Source organism: Caenorhabditis elegans, chromosome V, assembly GCF_000002985.6.
Source record: "Caenorhabditis elegans chromosome V".
NCBI classification, from domain to species: Eukaryota; Metazoa; Nematoda; class Chromadorea; order Rhabditida; family Rhabditidae; genus Caenorhabditis; species Caenorhabditis elegans.
Window position 1 is genome coordinate 3,223,491 of NC_003283.11, and position 19,475 is coordinate 3,242,965.

The window sequence follows — 19,475 nt, forward strand, 5'->3', positions numbered from 1 at the left end:
TTTTGGGCAAAAAATTCCCGCATTTTTTGTAGATCAAACCGTAATGGGACAGCCTGCCTGGCACCACGTGATAATAGCCTTCGCTGTACATTTAAAAAAAGTAGTTTCAACAATTGTTTCTATTCAAAAATTGCATTCTTTAGTTTCAGACAAAAATGCATCACTATACAAATGATAAGTGTACGGAGCCATGTGATTGCTGGTATAGTAATTGGCATCTGTGTGCAAGCATTTTTGAGCATTCTGCGGAATTTCGCATTTTTCAAAGTTCGGACACAGTTGTTCTTCGGAACGTTGATCTGCGAGACATTTTGAAATCGCTGTGAAAAGGTGATCACTGCCGGGAAGTGAGCCATCGAGTTGTGCAACTGTTGTCATGTTTCGGATTCTCCAAAAATCCTCTTCCAGTGCTTGAATATCGCCAGGTTGGATTTTCTCTTGTGATGGGCTGAAATCAAAATTCCAAAATTGTCGCAGCTCGCCGAGTTCCTGCTTTGAAATTGGTCGTTCCACGTGGATAATTGACGGGGTTGTTATGAAACGTCTGAAGTTTTATAATTTTTTTTGCAGTAGGAATTGACAATTTATTTTTGCCGCGGTCACGAATTTCTGGCTTCCCTCATAAATTGAAATGGAAGAGTTTGCCGAACTAAACCGTTTTGGCTCGACCATATCTGGGGTAGATTTACGGCGCGTTGCGTGTCGCGTCGCGGCTCGATTTCAGTTGTAAAACTAAATGAATTTGTCCGTGTGGAGTACACGACTTTTCCACGCGTTGTCCGGCTGGCGATTGTCAATGGAGCGCAAAAAATTCAACGAGGAAGGCCAGAGCCCCGTGCGTTGTAAATTCAAAATTTTCTTACAAAGGTTGAATTTTCCGCAAAAATGTTCCTTTTGTTTAATGTTAATGTTTTTTTTTAACAAAATTCAAATTTGGTGATAAATATTTTGACAGGAAACACGGCCTCTCTCAATTTCATTTATTTCAAAATTCCGCTTTTTCTCTCACACTCTCTCACGTGAGATTGAAAATTGAATTAAATTAAATTCAAAATATTGACGAAGAAACAACTTTGGTATAAATATTGATTTGTTAGGACCGATACCAAATGGTAATTTTCGGACATATTTGATCTCGTAGACAACGGCTCACTATTTCAGTGATCTTTAAAGTAATAAAAAATTCTTCAAAGTTTGGTACAGAGAAACTGAAGTATAGCTATAGCTACATTTGTAGAAACTTACATAACTTATAAACCTACCATATTCCTATCGTACCCAATTACCGTATTTCCTCTATTAGTCTTGAATGCAAGACTAATTTTCAATTGACCCGTAGGGGTGCAAGACTAATAGAGTCCGCATGACTGATTTTCGATTGGTCCGTAGGGGTGCAATACTAATAGGGGTGCAAGACTAATAGAGGAAATACGGTATATTTGCCGACTGTAAAGACGGGATCCCGTACGGGAAAAACAAAAAGTGACATATGAAAAAGGTATCAGACGGTATTAATCCATACTTTGTTATTTTTTGCTTCTTTGAATTGATTGTGCAAACGGATAATTTCGAATACCTTCGTGGTATCTCTATCAAAGTTTTTCAAAGCATTGAATCTTTACATAGCTAAAACTATGTATTTTGTGAGAATAGCCAAGTATTATGCACATAGAAAATGTTTCTTGTGTTATCAAGATTATTTTTGTAGTTCAAAGTTTCTTGATAGCTTTTCTGGTTACCGAGTTATATGTTTTCAAAAGCGTTCACATCAACTATTATGCTTGCGGTTGTCCAAAAATTACAATCGCATTGTCTTAAAACTGAAGTTACTCAATCAGTTTTTGATCAAATCAGGTGATTGACATCTTAATCTCTTCCTTAGAGAATTTTGCAACTTTTGGTGAGGCTGAATTTTTGATTATGTCTTGGTGCGTCTCGTAAAATTAGGAAAACCCGCCAAAAATTGTCGTTTTTTAACGATTTTTGGAGTTTTCAGGCCTAATTCTTGTTTTGAAGATGCCGACGTCAATTTTCATCAAAAAACCTTCATCAAAAACAGAAAACAATCAGAAAAAAATTATCTACAAAATGGTGGCCTTCAATTTTCAAATTTCTCTTTTCAAGGATCACTAGAGGTCCCGAAAAAATCCATTTTTCGAGGTAGCCTTTTGTTTTTCCGTCTGCCGGCGTCGTGAACATCACTAACCTAGATATTTGCATAAAAGTAGATACACTTAGTCTTAATTGACAATATATTAATAAAAAACTTAAAGATTTATCAGCGAATCGCCGGCTTTAATCAGTTTTGTCTGGAAAATCACTAATTTTGAACTTTCACATGTGGGCGTATTCATAGGTGATTTACAATTTTGCCCTTTTTTCATATAATTTCTATGTGTTTGATCAGGCAGTTAGTAAATTTTTATTAGATTTTGTTCACTATCAGCCGTTTCCGGCCTATTTTACCGTTTTCAGTACAAATTCGGCTCAAAAAGCTCACTCTCTCGCCCATGAGAGACGCAGAGAAAGTTCATCACGTCAATTTGATTTATTTTTTGAAATGAAGAGAGGCCGTGAGGAAACCCAAATTTGTGAAAAAAAAATTAAGCGGGAAATTAAAATTTTTTGAGACAATTTTTTACGACAAAATTAAATTGGTGAAATACTTTTTGGCGCGATATTCAAATTTCAGAAAATAAAAGTTGCTATGAATTTCAATTCTCGGAAAATATTTTGTCCGGAAAGATACATTTTTCTGAGAAAATTTTGGAGGAAAGATACATTTTTGTGAGCAAAATTTTGGCGCTATTTTCAAATTTTAAATGATAAATTTTTTTCGTCCACTTCTATAATCAAAACTTACCTATTAAAACTATTAGTATTTTCATGAATTCCAATAATGTTGAAAAATTCCGGCTTGATCACCGGTTTTGATCCTTTTGAAACCGATGATTTTAATGTAGACATGAGGTCGTGAAAATTGAACTCAGATAAACTTCCGGCTGAAATTTCAACGTTTTTCATATTAAATAATTTTTCCCATAATTTAATATTACTCTCACCTCTTACAAATTGGTGAACTTTTCTCCCATAAGATATTGATTTGACACCCTCATTTTTGTCGAACTCTGCAGCAAATTCTTGGGTATATGTCGGGTAGTTCACTGGGAACAAAACATCGTTACTATCCAAAAAAGTTATAAACTCGGCTGCTTCCTGAATATCAGAAAATCGGTAGGTAGATCAAAACTAACGACTTGGAAATAGGATAATAATATGCAGAAACTATAAAAGTATGGGAAACATCTAGAGTCTCAATTAGCGCACTGGTTTCATTATCAGTTTCCAGCAAACTATCAATCGAATATTCATTCTGTATTATTTTAATCATAGTATTAGCATCATCTAGTTGATTCAACTTTTTGATACAAAAAACTATAAACCCAATAGTCAAAAATACCAGGCATTGAAAGGTAATACTTTGCGCCTGGTTGATGTTCTTTTTTCCAAGCACGGTCTCATATTTTCGTCGTGGGTCAATTAAGCATATCTTGCTACGAATCGGCATTCTGTTGGTGAATATTAATTTTGGAAGACGGAATACTTTATACGACTCAATTTTTCAATATACTTCATTGACTTGGACTGGTCGTTTTTCTCAGAGACTGTACGGAAATCTGGGACGATGTAGAGATATGAATCGGGAATTGTGATTCCATGCAACGATTTATTCATCAGGGTTTTTGTTGTTGAACTTTTTTGCGTGACCCTTAGACCCGTCGGATGTCAGCTGCTGTAATTTTTTATCAAAATGAGGGTGTATAGTTTTGAAATTTACAAAAATGTAGAAAATGCAATTTGCAACATTTTTTCAGTTGAAAGAATTTTGCTAACTATCATAGGTTTTGAGTTATACGAGTTTCAAGTAAATCCCCGCAAAGCCGAAAACGAATAGAATATTGGGCGAGGCTTTAGAAACTAGGAAGGCGTAGGCGTAGGCCATCTTGGAAACATGCAGATAGGTATATTGATTTTTTAAAATGATTTTCGAGTCACGTTTCAAGTGTGCAGCCGACATCGATCGAGGTTCACGACAACTCACACGCCCGAGCATTTTAATGTGGTCTGCGTCTCTCACTCACATTTGGAGGCACATGGCGGCCTATAACTAGTTTGAAAATAGAAACACTGTGACAAGATCACATCTAAGCGTTAGATTCCTCGGCTTGATTAGAACTTTTCGTTGCAAAACCGAGCTAACTAGTATTCACTTATAACTAAATCAATACAAATGCCACGCAGAGCATGCAGAAAAAATACATTCCATTAATACTTCTTATCCTATTGCCTACAATCGCCAACTTTACCTCATCCTATTTTCTAGCGACATCCAATAAACCACATTTCAAGCCGGAAGATTCCCAATTGTTTGTGGTTTTTCAAAAATGACTAATGACTAATCAGAAATTTACAATTCAGATTCCTTCAGGATGGCCATAAAAAGTCCCGAAAGATCAATGGATGTAGTGTCCCGGAATGGAATACTATTAGGCTAGAAGATGTTCCACATGCAGCAAACTTGCAAAAATGGGCAAATCTTGGACCTGTCGAATCTGTGAGTAGATACTTTTTTTTTTGAAAAGTATAGATGTCATATACATTATTTCAGAAAAATTCCCTGCGTGGAGAAGCTCGTCTCATTTCAGCATTTGTGTACAAAGACCAAATATCAATTATCATTACCAAGCAACATATTGAAAAGTATGACGTCACCTGTCTCTACTATGACTGCAAACGGCGGGAAATTGCCAACTCATCTTTTCCAACTCAAACAGCTCCAATGTCTGTTGTCACATGTCCACGAAGAGTTGGAGTAGAATTTGTAAGCGTCAGCTTCACCGATAACCATGTCCCACATGAGCCAATTCCATTAATTTATAGAGCTTATAATGGTAACTTGGTGCTTAAAATTTTATAAAATTGCAGGCTTTAACTTTTGCAGAACCAATTTACGAATTGGCGGTTTGTGTAGGCCCACTTTTCGGGACCGAGAGCAAGTGGCTCCAAATTGCAGAGTCTGTCGAGCACTATAGACTATTGGTAGGTCTGTATCATAAGCTATGAAATTTTAGTACAAGGTTTCAGGGTGCCAAATATTTCTATTTCACACTGTTCAACATTAATGAGTACGACTTTAAAATTTTGAGCTACTACGCAAAGTTCGGGTACGCCGAGTATACACATTATATAACCCAGCATAAAAAGTTGAATTGGAAGGCACACTCAATACAGACACAGGTTGGTTTGAGGCATATTCTCTGAAAGTAGTATATGCCTGCCTGCCTTCAAGGCGACTTACGCCTGCCTTATGCCTCCTAGCCTACCTATTGCCAAAAGTCAAAATACACCTTTTTCATTTCAAAGTATCAGTGCGTAAATCAGCATACACCAGAGTTCACGACAACTTGCAGAATAAAGGTAGGTAGGCAGGAATGGTGGTAGGCAGGCAAGCAAGTAGGCAGGCAGGCAGGAGGTAGGCACAAGTACACGTAACCAATTGAACATTTTCCCCAGGAATGTCATTATCGAAGTCGTTTCCATTCGAAATGGGTGATCAATGTTGATATCGATGAGCGGTTGGTGTGGACTCACTCTGACAGTTTGCTGCATTTTTTGAGGTAGATTATTTTTTTAGAAGCTTGATATAACCCCTCAGGCCTGAGTTTTTTTGTCTTGAAATGCTTATTTTAAAAATATCTAAAAAAAACAACCAGTCAGACGAAATGTGCGGAGTTCGTAGACGCTGATTGGTTAGAAAATGTGTGTGTCTTTTCATTTTGGAGGGAATTTAAATCGGAAATTTAACCCTAAAAGACTCCAGCTTGGTAGATCAAGTTATTGGATTATAAAATTTCTAAACTTCCAGAACCCTCCCCCCAACAATCGCCAAAATAAATATTGCGACAAGTTCAGTTGAGAAGACAGGAAAATCGCCGGCTAAAATGCACAACTTCTCAGAGCTACACTCAGAATTGATGTTCTTGAAATACAATAAAACAGGCGAGATAAAATGGAGTAATTTCAAGGGAATGTATCGACCCGAGAAAATATTCACATTGTCTGGAAATTGGTCCAATCTGGAAGAAAATTATGTTCATGTCATGGTCATGCCAAAACGAATCGGTCATTTTAGGTAAGGGCTTGCAGATTTACAAAAAATTATTTTAAATGGAATTTTGAAAATATCAAGAACGGCTTTGTCGCAAAATTGAGCATAAAATAAAATTTGGCGGTAATAGAACATTTTCGAAAAAATTTCTGCTATTTGGGAATTTAATTTTGACGAAAACTGTACCTAAAATACCAAAAGAACCTGTAAACCCTCTAAAAATGTTTGTTCCAGAAAATACAAAAACACTGGTGCACATCGCCCAGAAGGATACTCGTTCAAGCACTCTTCAGAAGAAACTCGGTTGGATCCAACTTTTGAAAACCAATTAGCTACAAATGTTTTGGAAAAAGTAGGCTACGTATATAATCAACGAGGAATTCGATGCGAAGAGCTGCCGGAGATATTCTTTTCAGTTTTCACCAGAAAAGTGTTGGACTGTAAATTTAAAAATGAGACTATGTCATAAATTGTTCAGATTTGCTAATAAATTTATTTGACAAAAAAAAAATTTCCACTGATATTATAAGATTCTTGGTGCTATTCCAAATCGTGCTAGCCAAATCAGCCACCTATTTCAAGCCTTTTAAGGCTTAGGCTTTTGCTTAAGCTTTTGTTTAGGCTTAGGCTTAGGCGTAGGCCTAAGTTTCGGATTAAGCTAGGCTCTTGCTTAGGCCTAGGCCTAGGCTTAAGCTCAGGCCTAGGCTTAGGCTTAGGCTTAAGTTATGCTTAGGCTAGGATTTTGCTTAGACTTAGGCTTGTGCTAAGGCTTTTGCGTAGGCTTAGGCTCACGCTTAGGCTTGGACGTAGGCTCACGCTTAGGCTCAGGCTTAGACTCAGGCTTATATTTAGGTTTAGGCTTAGGCTTAGGCTGGGCGGGAGAAGAAGAGAGAAAAACGAAATTCGAGAAAATTCAGAAATTCAGAAAAAAGGGAATTCCGAGTCTGGAAAAAAGCCATGAAAATTGCCCGAAAAATGTCCTGTTAAATTGAAATCTGTTGAAAAATTAAATTGGAAATCACCTGTGATTAACTGTATCTTCTGATATCAAATGCCAATTTTACATTCTTGGAAAAAAACGGCATAAAAAGTTCATTATTATGGTATAAGTACAAAAATTAGTAAAACTAACAGGAATCGTTCAAAACACATTTTATTTATTTTGTTACACAGCTATTAGCATAACCATAATACAACCAAATAAAAAAAATGTTAACAATTTTTTGAATCCGGAACTATGCCAGCTGATATTTCAAGTATATCTCTGGTCGAGGGGATCGGTCTGTCCACTATTTTTGAAAAGATAAATAATTAGAAGAGCAGCAAAAATTAGAGGAAAACCCAAAGATTTCGCATGCGTTTGACCTGGGATACGAAGTGTGAATGAGATTTGTAAATACGGCTAGATTTTCTATTTGATAGTGATTTACGGAACTGGTTTGGAAACTAAGATATTTTGGTTTGATTAAAATTTGTTTGGTAGTTGAGAAGACATGCGGGCAAATAATTTAATTCTGCAAATTTGGAAGTTATCTTTAAAATCTCACTGGAAAGAGTTTTAAAAAATATGTGGAATCGTATTCGAAAATTGTATGTTTTTTGGCATAATTGACAGAAAATATGTCTTTACAAATTTTTGCAACACTAAAAAAATTTAGAATTAATATTACAACTTTGCAGGCGCAATTCGATGAAAAAGAGTGCAAAAAAGTTAAACAGCAAAAATCAATCAAACTATTTATTGATAACATCCAATATTCCAATTCCAAAATGAGTTATTTGAAAAATGATAGGTAAACGGAACCATATGTGGACCAGAATAATACTCAGCATCTGAATGCACACACTTATGCTCTTCCCTTTGTGGCAGTCTACAGTTATCGGCATTTGGGCACCCGAATCCACCCGCCCGACCGTCGAATGCTGCACCGTAAAACGCAGCATAATAACACTGAAACACTATAGGCAAGTAGAAATCTGTCAATGGCAATTTCGACGCGATTTTCTTTATCTTTGGGATCTTCTTCATTCTGGCAATATCTTTGTCAATTGCTTTAATATCCGATTGCCGTATAGTCTCGTTTAAAACACCAAATTCCATTTGCCAGACGTCGGTCATCTCGTTGTTCGAGTCCTCTTCAAGTGGCCGTTGCACATGTACCAAGTTTGGGGAGACTATTTCGCGGCTGTAAATGAGGAGATACAATTTTTTAGGATGCCAATTGACATTAGTTTTATGGGAATTATTATAAAAACAGCTGTTCGCACAAATTCTGAACTGTTTTATCAATTTTAAAGATGGTTTACATCTTTCTAGATTTTTTTTGTTGATAAATCTGGAACATCCAAAGCATTTCGACAACTGAAATTTTCCGAGCCTTTCAAGTCTCCAGTTTCTAGTTTCAAGTCAAGTCAGTTTCAAGTCGATTGCTCTAGAAATTTCCAAAAATTTCTGGCAAATATTTTCTCCAAAAATGTTTATCAGAAAATTTGAATTTCCCACCAAAAATTGTCCCAGAAAATTCGAAGAATTTCACGCCAAATTTTTTTTTCGGAAAAATGAATTTGATAAACGTTATCAAAATTATTTAAAAAGTAATTTCCCGCCAAAACGGTTTCCTCAAAAAAGTTGAATTTCGCGCTAATTTTTTTTTCATAAAATTTCGATTGCGCGCAATTTTTTCCCTGAAAAAATACTTTCGCAAAATTTGAATTTCCCGGTAAAAAAATCTTTCAAAAAGTTTAGAATTTCCCGCAATAAATTTTTCGCAAAAAATTTGAATTCACCTATAAAAAAATTTTCTCATAAAATTAGAGTTATCCACCAAAACTTCTGCCAAAAATGCTTGTCATCATAAATTGAATTTCCCCGTCACTGTCCCATCACGGCTTGATCTACAAAAAATGCGGGAATTTTTCGCCCCAAAAAAATGTGACGTCAGCACGTTCTTAACCATTCGAAATCAGTTGAGAACTCTGCGTCTCTTTTCCCGCATTTTTTTCGTATTTGCGTAGATCAAGCCGAAATGAGACACTCTGACACCCCATGAATTTCCTTGAAAATTGAATTTAAAAAACGGTATGAAAATTTTGAGGTTAGAATTTCCCGCCAAAATGTTTTCTTCAAAAAATTTGAATTACCCTCCAAAATTTTTTTAGTCCGGACAATGTTTCATTAGTTGGAGGTTACTGCGAACTGGGGAACTTTTTCCGTTAAAAATTCAGGAACCAAATAAAGTTTTTTTAAATTTTCGTGCGAGACTCGAGCTTACCGGTTTGCATCGTGCCAACTATAATGAATCCACGTGGAATTGTATCGTTCCGGCTTCACCACTACTTTGCCACGCTTCACTGTGTCAGAAGACTCGAGGGTAGAAACGATCTCTTTGAAATTGAAAGTTTTGAAGGATTTGGCTGAATCCCAATATCAATAAAAGCTGTTACATTTTTAATTTAGAGACCCAACCTTTAACAAATTCGTGTTCTCGTCTCCCATAGAAAATTGAGTTACTAGTTGGATCAACCTCCCATTCGGCTCTAAACTCTTGCAAATACGTTGGGTAGGTCTTCGGGAACAGAATATCGTCCATATCAAAAAATGCTATAAATTCGGCGGCCTCCTTATATTGCAGTAGGCAATCGATTTGAGCTCCCGCTTGATTTCTCCATTCCACGTGTCGATTTGGCTCAAAAAATGGAGTCTTGGTGTCAGTGAACTTCATTCGCAACCAGAAATCTAGTGTCAAGTACTTTCGTTTTTCGTATTCCCGCATAAGATTGAAAAACGATTCTACGATTGATGTTAAATAAATGTGAAGGTGTCCACCAAATCTGTGATTTTGAAATTTTTAAGCCAAAAAATGAAATCTCACCGATGTGCAACGTGAACTTGCATCATGAAGATCTGCCACTGCTCGGCGACAAATTGTGGGGAAATACAGATAATGACAGGCTTCGGGGCAGTGTAGCGTGCCATTTTGAATGGGATCTGATAGAGGAAAAATATGAAAAATAATCTGATATTTTTGTGACTTAAAGAAAAACATAAAAATTTAAATTTAAAATTGGTTAAGTCTAAATTTCCTGCATTCCTGGAAAATGAGAAATACAGGAAATTTGGGTTAAAACATCAGCTTAGGCTTAGGCTTAGTAGTAGGATTAGGCTAAGGCGTAGGCTTGGGCTAAGGCTAAGGCTTAGGATTTATACTCTGGAAGTTTTTTTGAAGATCTTCAATTCTGATTTTTTCTAAATTCACAATAATCTAAAATTAAAAAATATTATAGTAAAATCCCCCAAATATTTCTTGATTTTTAAAAAATTTTAGTAAAAGTTTTGGCAAATTACCAATTTATTCCAAGAATGTCAATGTTTTGAGAAATTTCGGAAGTTTCTGCAGGTTTGAACCCCTAAACATTCAAAAAAAAGTACATTTAATTGTAGTCTATTTGTATTTTTAAGACATTTGTAGAGGCTTCGCCGTTTTCTCAATAAATTTGCAGTTTCAGAGAAAAAAGTCTCAATTCTAGTTCTAAGCTATATGTTGTTGAAATTGCAAGACCATGTGTGACACAACACCCTAAAAAAAAAAAGAATAAATTCTTACTTCCACCGTATTGCCACTAATTTCCATTTCAAATTTTGACAAGTTATCGATTGTCGTAGTTTTTGCCATTACTGTTGTATAACGGCAACTTGGGACTCCTTCTCTGCAATTTGATATTTCAATGGAAAGTTTCAACCAATTTTTCACAAAACTCACACTTGCGATTCAGCTCGCAAAAACTGACGATGCGTTTCATTCGCCGCAGCAACAGAAAAAACCACTCCGTCCATTTGAAAATTTTTCGAATCAACGACCATATTCAGAGCGACAGCGTTTTTTCCCAGTCTAAATCAAATTCGGCAAGCTTCTCCAACTATTAAAAAAAGAAACTTACGATTTGGAGTAGGGATAGTAGTATGCAGATACAATGAATACGTGAGAAACTGGCAAAAGATGTTCCGACACTGGAAGTGCGGGTGGTGAAAAGCTATCTTTAACCACCTGAGCAATGGAACTTGGTTCCGGTATTCCGAATATGTAAAGAATTAAAAAGAAAAGTATCGAAATTATCAAAGTAAGTATGTGGATTTTCCCTCTTCTGAATACTCCATTCGTTGCGTTCAATATCCGATATTGCCGATACGGTAATAGTAAAATCGGGCAACATGGTTTCTGATAAGGCATCGGTACAATTTTAGAGGTAACGTAATCAAAATTAAGCCAGATTCAGTTGAACATTACTAGAACAGAATTCAGGCCAGACCTTCAATGCAGGACACAAAACCAAGAAAACTTACTACACTCGGTGGTGAAACCGGAATTTTCGATGAAATTACAAGATTACAATTTCCTTGTTAACATGGAAAGAATATTGGCGGAAATGCGTGAAGTGAAAGTTTTACAAGAACTTATAAAAATCCGTAACTTGAAAATAATTTGAAAATAAACATTTATAGGCCAGTGAGTCTAGTTGGGCAAATATAAACTTTTCAGTGTTTGAGCACGAAGTGATTTGGAAATAGTTACTGCATATCTAGTGAGCCTGATGGTTCTAGCATTCAAATTCCAGTCCAGCATATTCTTATCATTTCTCGAAAAACTTAAATTACCCTCCGAATATTCCGAAACTTTGTACATCTTGTACATAAAGAAATACAATTTCCTGTGCAGTTGGCTGATTGTGTTCCTTGTCTTCATATCATTGGCATAAAGAAGAATGCCTATCGTACCGGAAATCTATGTTTTCAGCTTAATACTTGGCAAATAAAAAGTGGCAGATGAAGTTTGACGACATGTGGAGCATTACTTGGATTTTATATTCATTAACTCCGGGAACATTTTATGCGGTGTTCTACTACATATATTGTGTACCAGTTGATTACGCTCAATCATATTTGTTGTAAGAATTAGACCTAGCAAGAGATCTCTGACAATTACGAAATGTCAATGTCTGAAGTTCCTGGTTTTGTGATGCTCATCTACGCTTCCGATGGGTCTATTCGAGTCAAAGAGTTGTCATTTTTGATTTTTGCATCTCTGATTATTTCATCTCACTATCTAGGTATTATATATTGCGGAGTCAAAATGCATTTCAAAATAAAATCTGATCTCGAAACATTGTCGGAGCAAAACAAAAAACAACAAGTTCAAATCTTCAAAGCTCTCGTTGTACAATGCATAACACCCTACAGTCTGCATGTTTTTCCCAGCAATACCAATTTTGGTGACACCACTCTTGTCTCCGTACATTCAAGAAAACATCAGCTTGCAAACAGGATGGTTGTATCCATTTATTGGAATTTATCCACCGTTCGACGCACTTTCCTTTATGTGGATTGTTGCGGAGTATAGAAAAGTGATTAAAAGGGAGTTAGTTTGAAATCAAAATTATTACGCAATTTATATCAAAAAATTATATTGTAGGTAAATGTCTCTGTGGAATTTACAAAATCGGATTGATCCAGCATATCACTATCATCGTAGAAAACTGAGATGTTTAATAAATTGTTGTAACTTTTTGTCGTTCAGTTAATTAGCAGCTAATGCCGTTCAGTTAATCAGTTAATCTGCTCACAAAACGTTATATTGTCAGATATCTTCATGTTTTTTTGATTTGAGAATATACAAGTTACAGGTGTTTGCAGAGCTGCAGTTATAAGATCTGGTGCATTCTGTAGTAACGATGGAAAACAAAAGAAGAGTATTTGAAACCAAGAAACCAAGTAAAAAAATACATGTTTCGATTGCCAGAATAATTCATTTAACTCGAACGCTTAAATATATTTAAAACGGGCATATTCCACGGAATATGCAAACTGAAACGCATATTCCGTGGGGGTAACCATATCTGCACTTGTAGAAAAAGCCGCAGTCGTCATCACTGCCGCATTTTTGGGCAGCTGCAGAGATGATTGCAATCACAAGAACGATCTGAAAAAAAAACTTTAGAAGAACCGAAAATTTAAAATATCTTACCAGAAGAAGTCTTGTCCACATTTTGTTGAACAACGAAAAGATTGTGATGATGCTGGAAAAGGATCAAGCATTTTATATCAACCACGTTCTATCGTCATATAAAAATATGTAACAATGGAAAAACGATGATTCATATGATGAAAATGGAATCTTGACAGTTTCATCAAAAACAAAGTTTGGAAATCAAACATAAATATTTTATTCTGATGCTCTGAAATTTCCTTCGCGTTTTGTTGCTTTTATTTATTGACTCGTTAACGAAAAAAATTTGGGTTCAGAGCATCTGCAGGAAAGTTCACATCTGGATGGAGATTCAGTCTTTTGTTCTTGTTTCCTATGCTTTACTGTTTCTGGTGGGGTACAGTAGTTCGCGTCTACTTTTGGAAAAATTCCAATTTGGATGACTATACTAGGTAGAATACTTTATTTCATTTTTTTAATTTCCCACAATAATTCCAGAGCTATGATCTATGAAACTCTCAATATATCAATCGAAAACATCAGCTACGTTGGTTTGAGATTGTATAACTTTGATCAGAATGGAGCAATGACATTCAATAAAGATGCATGGATTGCTGCCAGTCATATGAGGTTCATGGTGGTGGGTCAAAACAAAATAGGGTTCCCATGAGGTCGCCTCCGCCGGCCTCACGGTGTCTCCCACGCCGCATGAATTGTACGGCGCGGAACCCCGAATGTGTCGGCCGCTTCCAAATAATTACCTTATTGCACTACGTTGCGTACACACCAAGCTACTCATTTCTCGCCAAGCTGCGGGACCCCGAACGTGTCGGCTGCTTCCAAATGACCACCTTTCGCACTTCCTTTCGCACTATACACACAGCGGCGTCTGCGTGAGGCCGGCATGAGGCCAAAAAAAAAAAAAATGAGGGAAGCTCAATGGCATGTGTCTTCGGATTTGGTATGCTATGTTACCTAAGACTATCTGATAGTCTTTCACTAATCTCAAACACATCTAATAATCTTCAATAGCAGTTATTCTACGCATTAGTCCTTCAGACACTCATCCCTCTAGTTTTGATGCATACACCAATTACCGTATTCTTCATGTGTCCTATGTTCAATATGGGTGCAGATTTGGCTTCAACAGTTCATATAATCACTATAGCGTTGTATCCCGCTGTTGACCCGATTCCAAGTTTTTTTATAATCAAAAGTTACCGGGAAGCGATTGCAAACGCACTTCGAGCTGTTTTGTGTTTGAATCAAGGCAGTTCTCAAGTTGGAGTGGTAGACAACGTCTCTCTCCAGCAACAACCATCAAGTCGATACAAGGAGCCAGAAGTTCTATAATGCATTATTAAATTTATAATAAAGATCACAGCTATATATTAGTCACTTTACCATAATACTCGTTAAGACTAGACGACACCATATTTATTAGAACAACCTATGGTTGTTCTGACTTTGAATGTTTCCGTTTCACGTAACCAGACCTTTTTGTGTATTTTGGAATAAGTATGAGTATTTTGGTTCATTTCATGTCTTTTCGTTATTAATCACAAGTAACCTCTGTAGCTTGAAACATTACATTTTCACTGTAAATTTACAAAATTGAGCGTTTTTTTGCCCTCGGACAGTTTTTAAAGGTGGAGTAGCGCCAGTGGGGATTTTCTCTAAATGCACTTATAATGATTCAAAACAATCACATATCATAATAAAATACTGCAAAATTTCTTAGATTTTTTATAATTTCCGGTTAAAGTTTTGACAAATTGCCAAAATTTGGAAAAATACGAGCTTTTGAGGAAATTTAAAGAAATGTCGCATGTTTCGACCCCTCCAATGTTTTAATACAAATAATTTAAACAAAATTAAAACATTAAAAAATGCCGAAATAAATGTTTTTTGGTCGACTTCCAAAATTCTGAGTGGCAAAAACTGACTAATTGCCACTTTTAGACAGTAAATAAAAAAATTTCAAAAAATTTCCGAAACGTTTTATTATGATTTTTGGTCATTTCGGGACCAAAAGAGTGGTTTTAACAGTTTCTCCACTGGCGCTACTCCACCTTTACCATTCAAAAAACAATTATAACATACATTCTTTGTAACAAGTATGCATTTTTCGAGTTATCGTATAGTTATATAATTTCCTGTGCGGTTTTATCAATTATTTGTTCCATTTGCCTAGACCTAATATAGAACGATCACTCTGAATACCTGTAGCTCCTCTCACATGTTTTACGATAACGCCTTCTAGTAGTATAGTAATTTCCTGTTCATGTTGTTGGTCTGAGAAGTTCAGCGACGATAGATCAGATTACAGTAGGCATCTTACATGTGCACGCCCATCATAGCCAAATTCAAGAAATAGTATTCATTCGTTTTAGTTTTCGCTCACCTACACCGTGCTTGGTTACAAAATTTTAAGAAAACATTTTCAGCTCTCAAAATGGTTGACTGGCTTCTGATCGATCAAACAATTGCTCAGCTTGGCTTTTACACGACCACAACATCCCAACTTACTCTGATATTTCTGACGTTGTTCTTTGTGAGAAAGGATTTAGGTCCATACAAGTACCTGATCATCTTGTTCTCCGTGTTTGGAATTGCGTTTGCAAGTTTCGAGTTTGTGTTATATCCGGTAAGAAATGTAAATCGATAAAATATTTTTCTTTTGCATGACTGTCCACCGATTAGAGTGTATTGAAAAGGCAGCATAGTAATAGCAAAGTTCGGGCTCCTTCATATGTGCTCCTCCTTAGTTCTTAGTATCTTCTTACAATGAACATGTTTCAGGTCCTCCACTCCTACAACTCTGGTTACATATTCTTCACCTCAAGCCGCCCCCTGAACGCTTCAAATGAAGTCATGAAGATCATGCTGGTGCTGTACACCGCCATGTACTCTACCACGATCTCCCTTCTGGCCGTTCAATTTCTCTACCGATACTTTGCGATTTTTCACGAGTACTACCTGAAGTACTTCAAAGGCTGGTACTTCCTAATTTGGATCGTCTACGCTGGATGGTTCGGATGTCAGTATGCGATTGGGTTTCTGGTGTTCAACGCGGTGGATGAGTACTCGGAAGAGTACATGCGACAAGAAATGCATGACGTGTACGGGCTCAATGTAGCGGAAGTTCCATGTGTGATTCATGTGATCCATGTGAGTCATTTTTTAGAACACTTCGTAAATAACTAGTGGTACAAAATAGCTTACTTACACGGCTCTGCGCTTTTTTGATATAAATTTCTGAAATTTCCAGCAATCCATTCCCAACTCAACCCATTCCGTTATTCGCTGGCGAAACGTCTTTTGCACATTCAACGTCACATTCATAATGGTTGTTCAGTACGGAATTATGATATTCTGTGGATATCAGCTGTATAACGAGATGGAGGAGAAACTGAGCATGCTGTCAAAACAGATGAGAAGACTTCATCGACAAATATTCAAGACTCTCATGTTACAGGTAACTTTATTAGAAAATTATAAGAAATCTAGGTATTTAAACTATTAAATCAGATAACCACGCCAACAATTGTCCTGTTCTCTCCCATCGTTTTTGTGATCTACCTTCCGTGGCTCGATTTGGAGCTCAGTGTTCCCACAGGAGTCTTCTTGTCTGGATTCACATTGTATCCAGCGCTTGATGCATTCATCCTGATGTACGTCGTCACAGACTATCGGCGAGCGTTCAAAAGTGAGTGAAAATGGAAAAATTTGTCTAGAAAATATTTTCAGCTGCGTTCCAAATCTACAAACCATCCGGAGCGTCGTCACAGCAATAATTCGTTCAAAAACAAAAGATTGCAGTTTTGTTACGTGATGTGGAATGTGCTCTGAATCATTTGTAGATGTAGTCAGAAAAAAGTAAAACAGAGATTTCTGAACTATTTTGTGCCGAAAGATTTCACGCTTCTAAAATTTACTTGTAGTTTTTAATAAACTTATTTGTAAGAAAATCAGAATGTTTTCCGAACTGCTGTTTGAAAAATTTTGTTCTAATGACGTCCCACAAGAATGATTTCTCAGCACAGCGTTTTGGCAGAAAAGGAAAGTTTGAGGTTCGTACATCGATGTCTGCGCCAGTATTGGTAGGCCTACCTTTGAAGAAACTCATGCCTGTCTCCGGCCGTCTGCAAAAAATTCCATAAACAAGTTAGCAATACAAAACCCAGAAGATGTCGGGTGCTGCGGAACCTAGAAAATGTCGGGTATTGCCTAACCCAAGTAATGTCGGGCCTAGCTGAACCCATGAAGTGCCGGGCGCTGGTGAGCCCAGAAATAATTTCAAATTTTCAGACAATTTGGCGGCAAGCAGGTCTATGTGTACCTGAGCCTGCCTACTAGTTTGCCTGTCGGCCTATCGAAAATTCCAAACTTGTTTGAATTAAAATTTTGAAGCCCGAGTATTGTAAAAAAAAGTAACCATATTGGGGAAACTTTTAAAAAGTTAAATAAGTACGATACTTTTGCTCTCACGACAAACACATCAGCAGGTTGACTCATTAGGCTTTTTTGTATTTTCATCTTGATTCTGGTCTTCCAAGCGTTTTACCAATCCTACATTATTACTCATTTAGACTTTTTGAACCAATCTAAGTCCCGAGCACATTACCTAAATGATTGTTAATCCTATTGCATATCTGCGTAGGGCTCGAAAACAAATACAATTAGTATTCCTTCACACTTTTTCTGATTCAGATACAATCTGCTTTATAAATTATTAACACAATCTGAATATTCACAATTTCAGAAAGAAATTCAGACGGACTATGTATATCCACTGGTCTCACCATTACCTTCCAAAATTGTTTGGAATTTTGTCATTCGTGTGTAATCCAATTTTCATTTGCTTGATAGCCACCGAAAAGAAGGCTTCGATCGGGAAGTATCGATATCTTTTGATAGGGTTTGCAATTTTTGATATGGCTTACTCAACTGTAGAGCTAATCGTTCCCGTAGCAATTCATGGTACTGGGGCAGCTTTTGTGATTTACCTAGCTGACGGACCATTTTTTGGGGTGAGTTTGAAAGCTCTACACACCAAATGATTGAACTTCAGACTGGGAAGCTTGGCCAACTAGCTGTCTCAATTCGATGTGGGTGTATTTCTCTTTCATATGGAATCCTTGTCATTCACTTTATCTATCGGTATCTTGTGCTATTTAAGTGAGTTTTATTTTTATTTTTCACGTAAATCCGAAAATTTAAAAATTATAGCACCCGAATAATCGATCGACTTCTCCGGCCGTCCGGGCTATTTGGTCTCTTTGTATTTTTTGTTTTTCACGGAATAGCTTGGAGTTCTGTCTGCGAGATGTGTCTCTATGGAGATCAAGAAGTGTTCGACTACATCTATGACGCTTTTCAAAAAGATTACCATGTGGATTCACATGATTTATCCATGCTAATGGCATTGTTTTTCGTGAGGCTCGAAAAGAGCAAAGAACCAACACTAACCCCTTAAAATTTTAGGATGCAAGTCCCGAGATCAAAAGAAGAAGCTGGATTGGAATTCTGCTGCTGACTGGAATTTCGATATATGCAATTTCTCTATACGTTATTCTTGGATGGAAGATTATGAAAAAGCTGGCGGATAATCCAGGGGTTTCTGCAACGACTCAGAAATTGCATAGACAGTTATTCAAAGCCCTTGCAGTTCAGGTATACATGTTTTTAAAGAGTTCAGAAAAAAATTGTTTAACTAAACATTTTCAGACTTTCATCCCGATCTGCATCAGCTTCTCCCCTTGCATGATGGCCTGGTACGGTCCTGTAATCGGATTGGATCTCGGAATGTGGAACAATTATTTGGGCGTCATTGCACTGTCAGCGTTCCCTGTTCTAGATCCACTTGCTATCATTTTCCTCCTACCCAACTACCGGAACAAGCTTTTTCGCACTGTGAAAATGCCAATCAAATACTTTTATTCTGGAACATCGACTGTCCGACCCAACGTGGATAATTCAGCTCAAGTTTATTGAAAGTTTGAGGAAAAGTGTTGTCCAAGTTGTTATAAAATTTCTTATTTTTTTCCATAAATATTTTTCGCAACGTTCTTTTTTAATCAATGTGAAAGAGTTTTATTTGCATTTCTCGAAATACATGTTTGCTTTATAGATTTTTTCAATAGCCTGCGGACATTTTCAACGTGTCCCTCTTTTCTTACCAAGTTTGCAGACAGCTTACACTTTCTTCGTTTTTTTTTGGTTTTTAAAAACAAATTATTCTCAATTTAGTACTGTAACTTTTTGAACAACTTAGCACTTTTATAACAATGTCGTTAAGTTTGAGTTGGGATGATAGTTCTAGA

At 36.6% G+C, this 19,475-nt stretch overlaps 6 protein-coding genes and 1 pseudogene across 8 annotated transcripts; 4 read left to right on the plus strand and 3 right to left on the minus strand.

The window, feature by feature from the left end:
• Positions 1-121: 121 nt before the first annotated feature.
• Positions 122-3,568, minus strand: K08D9.5 (annotated as a pseudogene). Its single transcript has 3 exons — positions 3,063-3,568; positions 2,864-3,002; positions 122-544 (listed from the first exon to the last, which is right to left on the minus strand). Coding segments are annotated over exons 1-3 (1,068 nt in total).
• Positions 3,569-4,182: 614 nt separating this feature from the next.
• gtnt-35 (Glycosyltransferase family 92 protein) lies at positions 4,183-6,680 on the plus strand. Its single transcript, NM_001356940.3, has 8 exons — positions 4,183-4,427; positions 4,480-4,615; positions 4,670-4,952; positions 5,003-5,100; positions 5,146-5,298; positions 5,575-5,678; positions 5,927-6,193; positions 6,404-6,680. Exons 1-8 carry the CDS (start codon positions 4,306-4,308, stop codon positions 6,636-6,638), a joined length of 1,398 nt encoding a protein of 465 aa, NP_001343687.1. The 5' UTR covers positions 4,183-4,305; the 3' UTR covers positions 6,639-6,680.
• A 726-nt stretch (positions 6,681-7,406) lies between these two features.
• On the plus strand, positions 7,407-7,484 carry K08D9.10 (Transcriptional regulator; the record flags this gene model as incomplete). Its single annotated transcript, NM_001318262.1, has 1 exon — positions 7,407-7,484. One exon carries the CDS (start codon positions 7,407-7,409, stop codon positions 7,482-7,484), a length of 78 nt encoding a protein of 25 aa, NP_001305191.1.
• Positions 7,485-7,892: 408 nt separating this feature from the next.
• gtnt-36 (Glycosyltransferase family 92 protein) lies at positions 7,893-11,497 on the minus strand. The gene is made up of 7 exons (NM_071484.7): positions 11,108-11,497; positions 10,930-11,058; positions 10,774-10,876; positions 10,042-10,157; positions 9,636-10,000; positions 9,442-9,583; positions 7,893-8,355 (listed from the first exon to the last, which is right to left on the minus strand). Exons 1-7 carry the CDS (start codon positions 11,395-11,397, stop codon positions 7,908-7,910), a joined length of 1,593 nt encoding a protein of 530 aa, NP_503885.2. The 5' UTR covers positions 11,398-11,497; the 3' UTR covers positions 7,893-7,907.
• Positions 11,498-12,953: 1,456 nt separating this feature from the next.
• On the minus strand, positions 12,954-13,220 carry K08D9.9 (FIP (Fungus-Induced Protein) Related). The gene is made up of 2 exons (NM_001276905.3): positions 13,189-13,220; positions 12,954-13,143 (listed from the first exon to the last, which is right to left on the minus strand). Exons 1-2 carry the CDS (start codon positions 13,207-13,209, stop codon positions 12,997-12,999), a joined length of 168 nt encoding a protein of 55 aa, NP_001263834.1. The 5' UTR covers positions 13,210-13,220; the 3' UTR covers positions 12,954-12,996.
• A 164-nt stretch (positions 13,221-13,384) lies between these two features.
• str-16 (Seven TM Receptor) lies at positions 13,385-17,121 on the plus strand (the record flags this gene model as incomplete). 2 transcript variants are annotated; one of them, NR_134547.1, is made up of 7 exons in its annotated part: positions 13,385-13,601; positions 13,648-13,789; positions 15,597-15,796; positions 15,952-16,320; positions 16,421-16,627; positions 16,681-16,858; positions 16,900-16,946. NR_134547.1 is itself a non-coding variant. In NM_001377595.2 (5 exons), the coding sequence occupies 5 exons, from the start codon at positions 15,605-15,607 to the stop codon at positions 16,944-16,946; spliced, it is 993 nt and encodes a 330-aa protein (NP_001364843.1). In that variant the 3' UTR covers positions 16,947-17,121. The 2 variants fall into 2 exon arrangements, 1 of the variants encoding a protein (NP_001364843.1); NM_001377595.2 differs by lacking the exons at positions 13,385-13,601; positions 13,648-13,789 and having other exon boundaries at positions 15,605-15,796; positions 16,900-17,121.
• Positions 17,122-17,933: 812 nt separating this feature from the next.
• Positions 17,934-19,146, plus strand: srj-11 (Serpentine Receptor, class J; the record flags this gene model as incomplete). The annotated part of the gene is made up of 5 exons (NM_071487.1): positions 17,934-18,182; positions 18,224-18,330; positions 18,382-18,586; positions 18,637-18,825; positions 18,880-19,146. 5 exons carry the CDS (start codon positions 17,934-17,936, stop codon positions 19,144-19,146), a joined length of 1,017 nt encoding a protein of 338 aa, NP_503888.1.
• Positions 19,147-19,475: the final 329 nt, after the last annotated feature.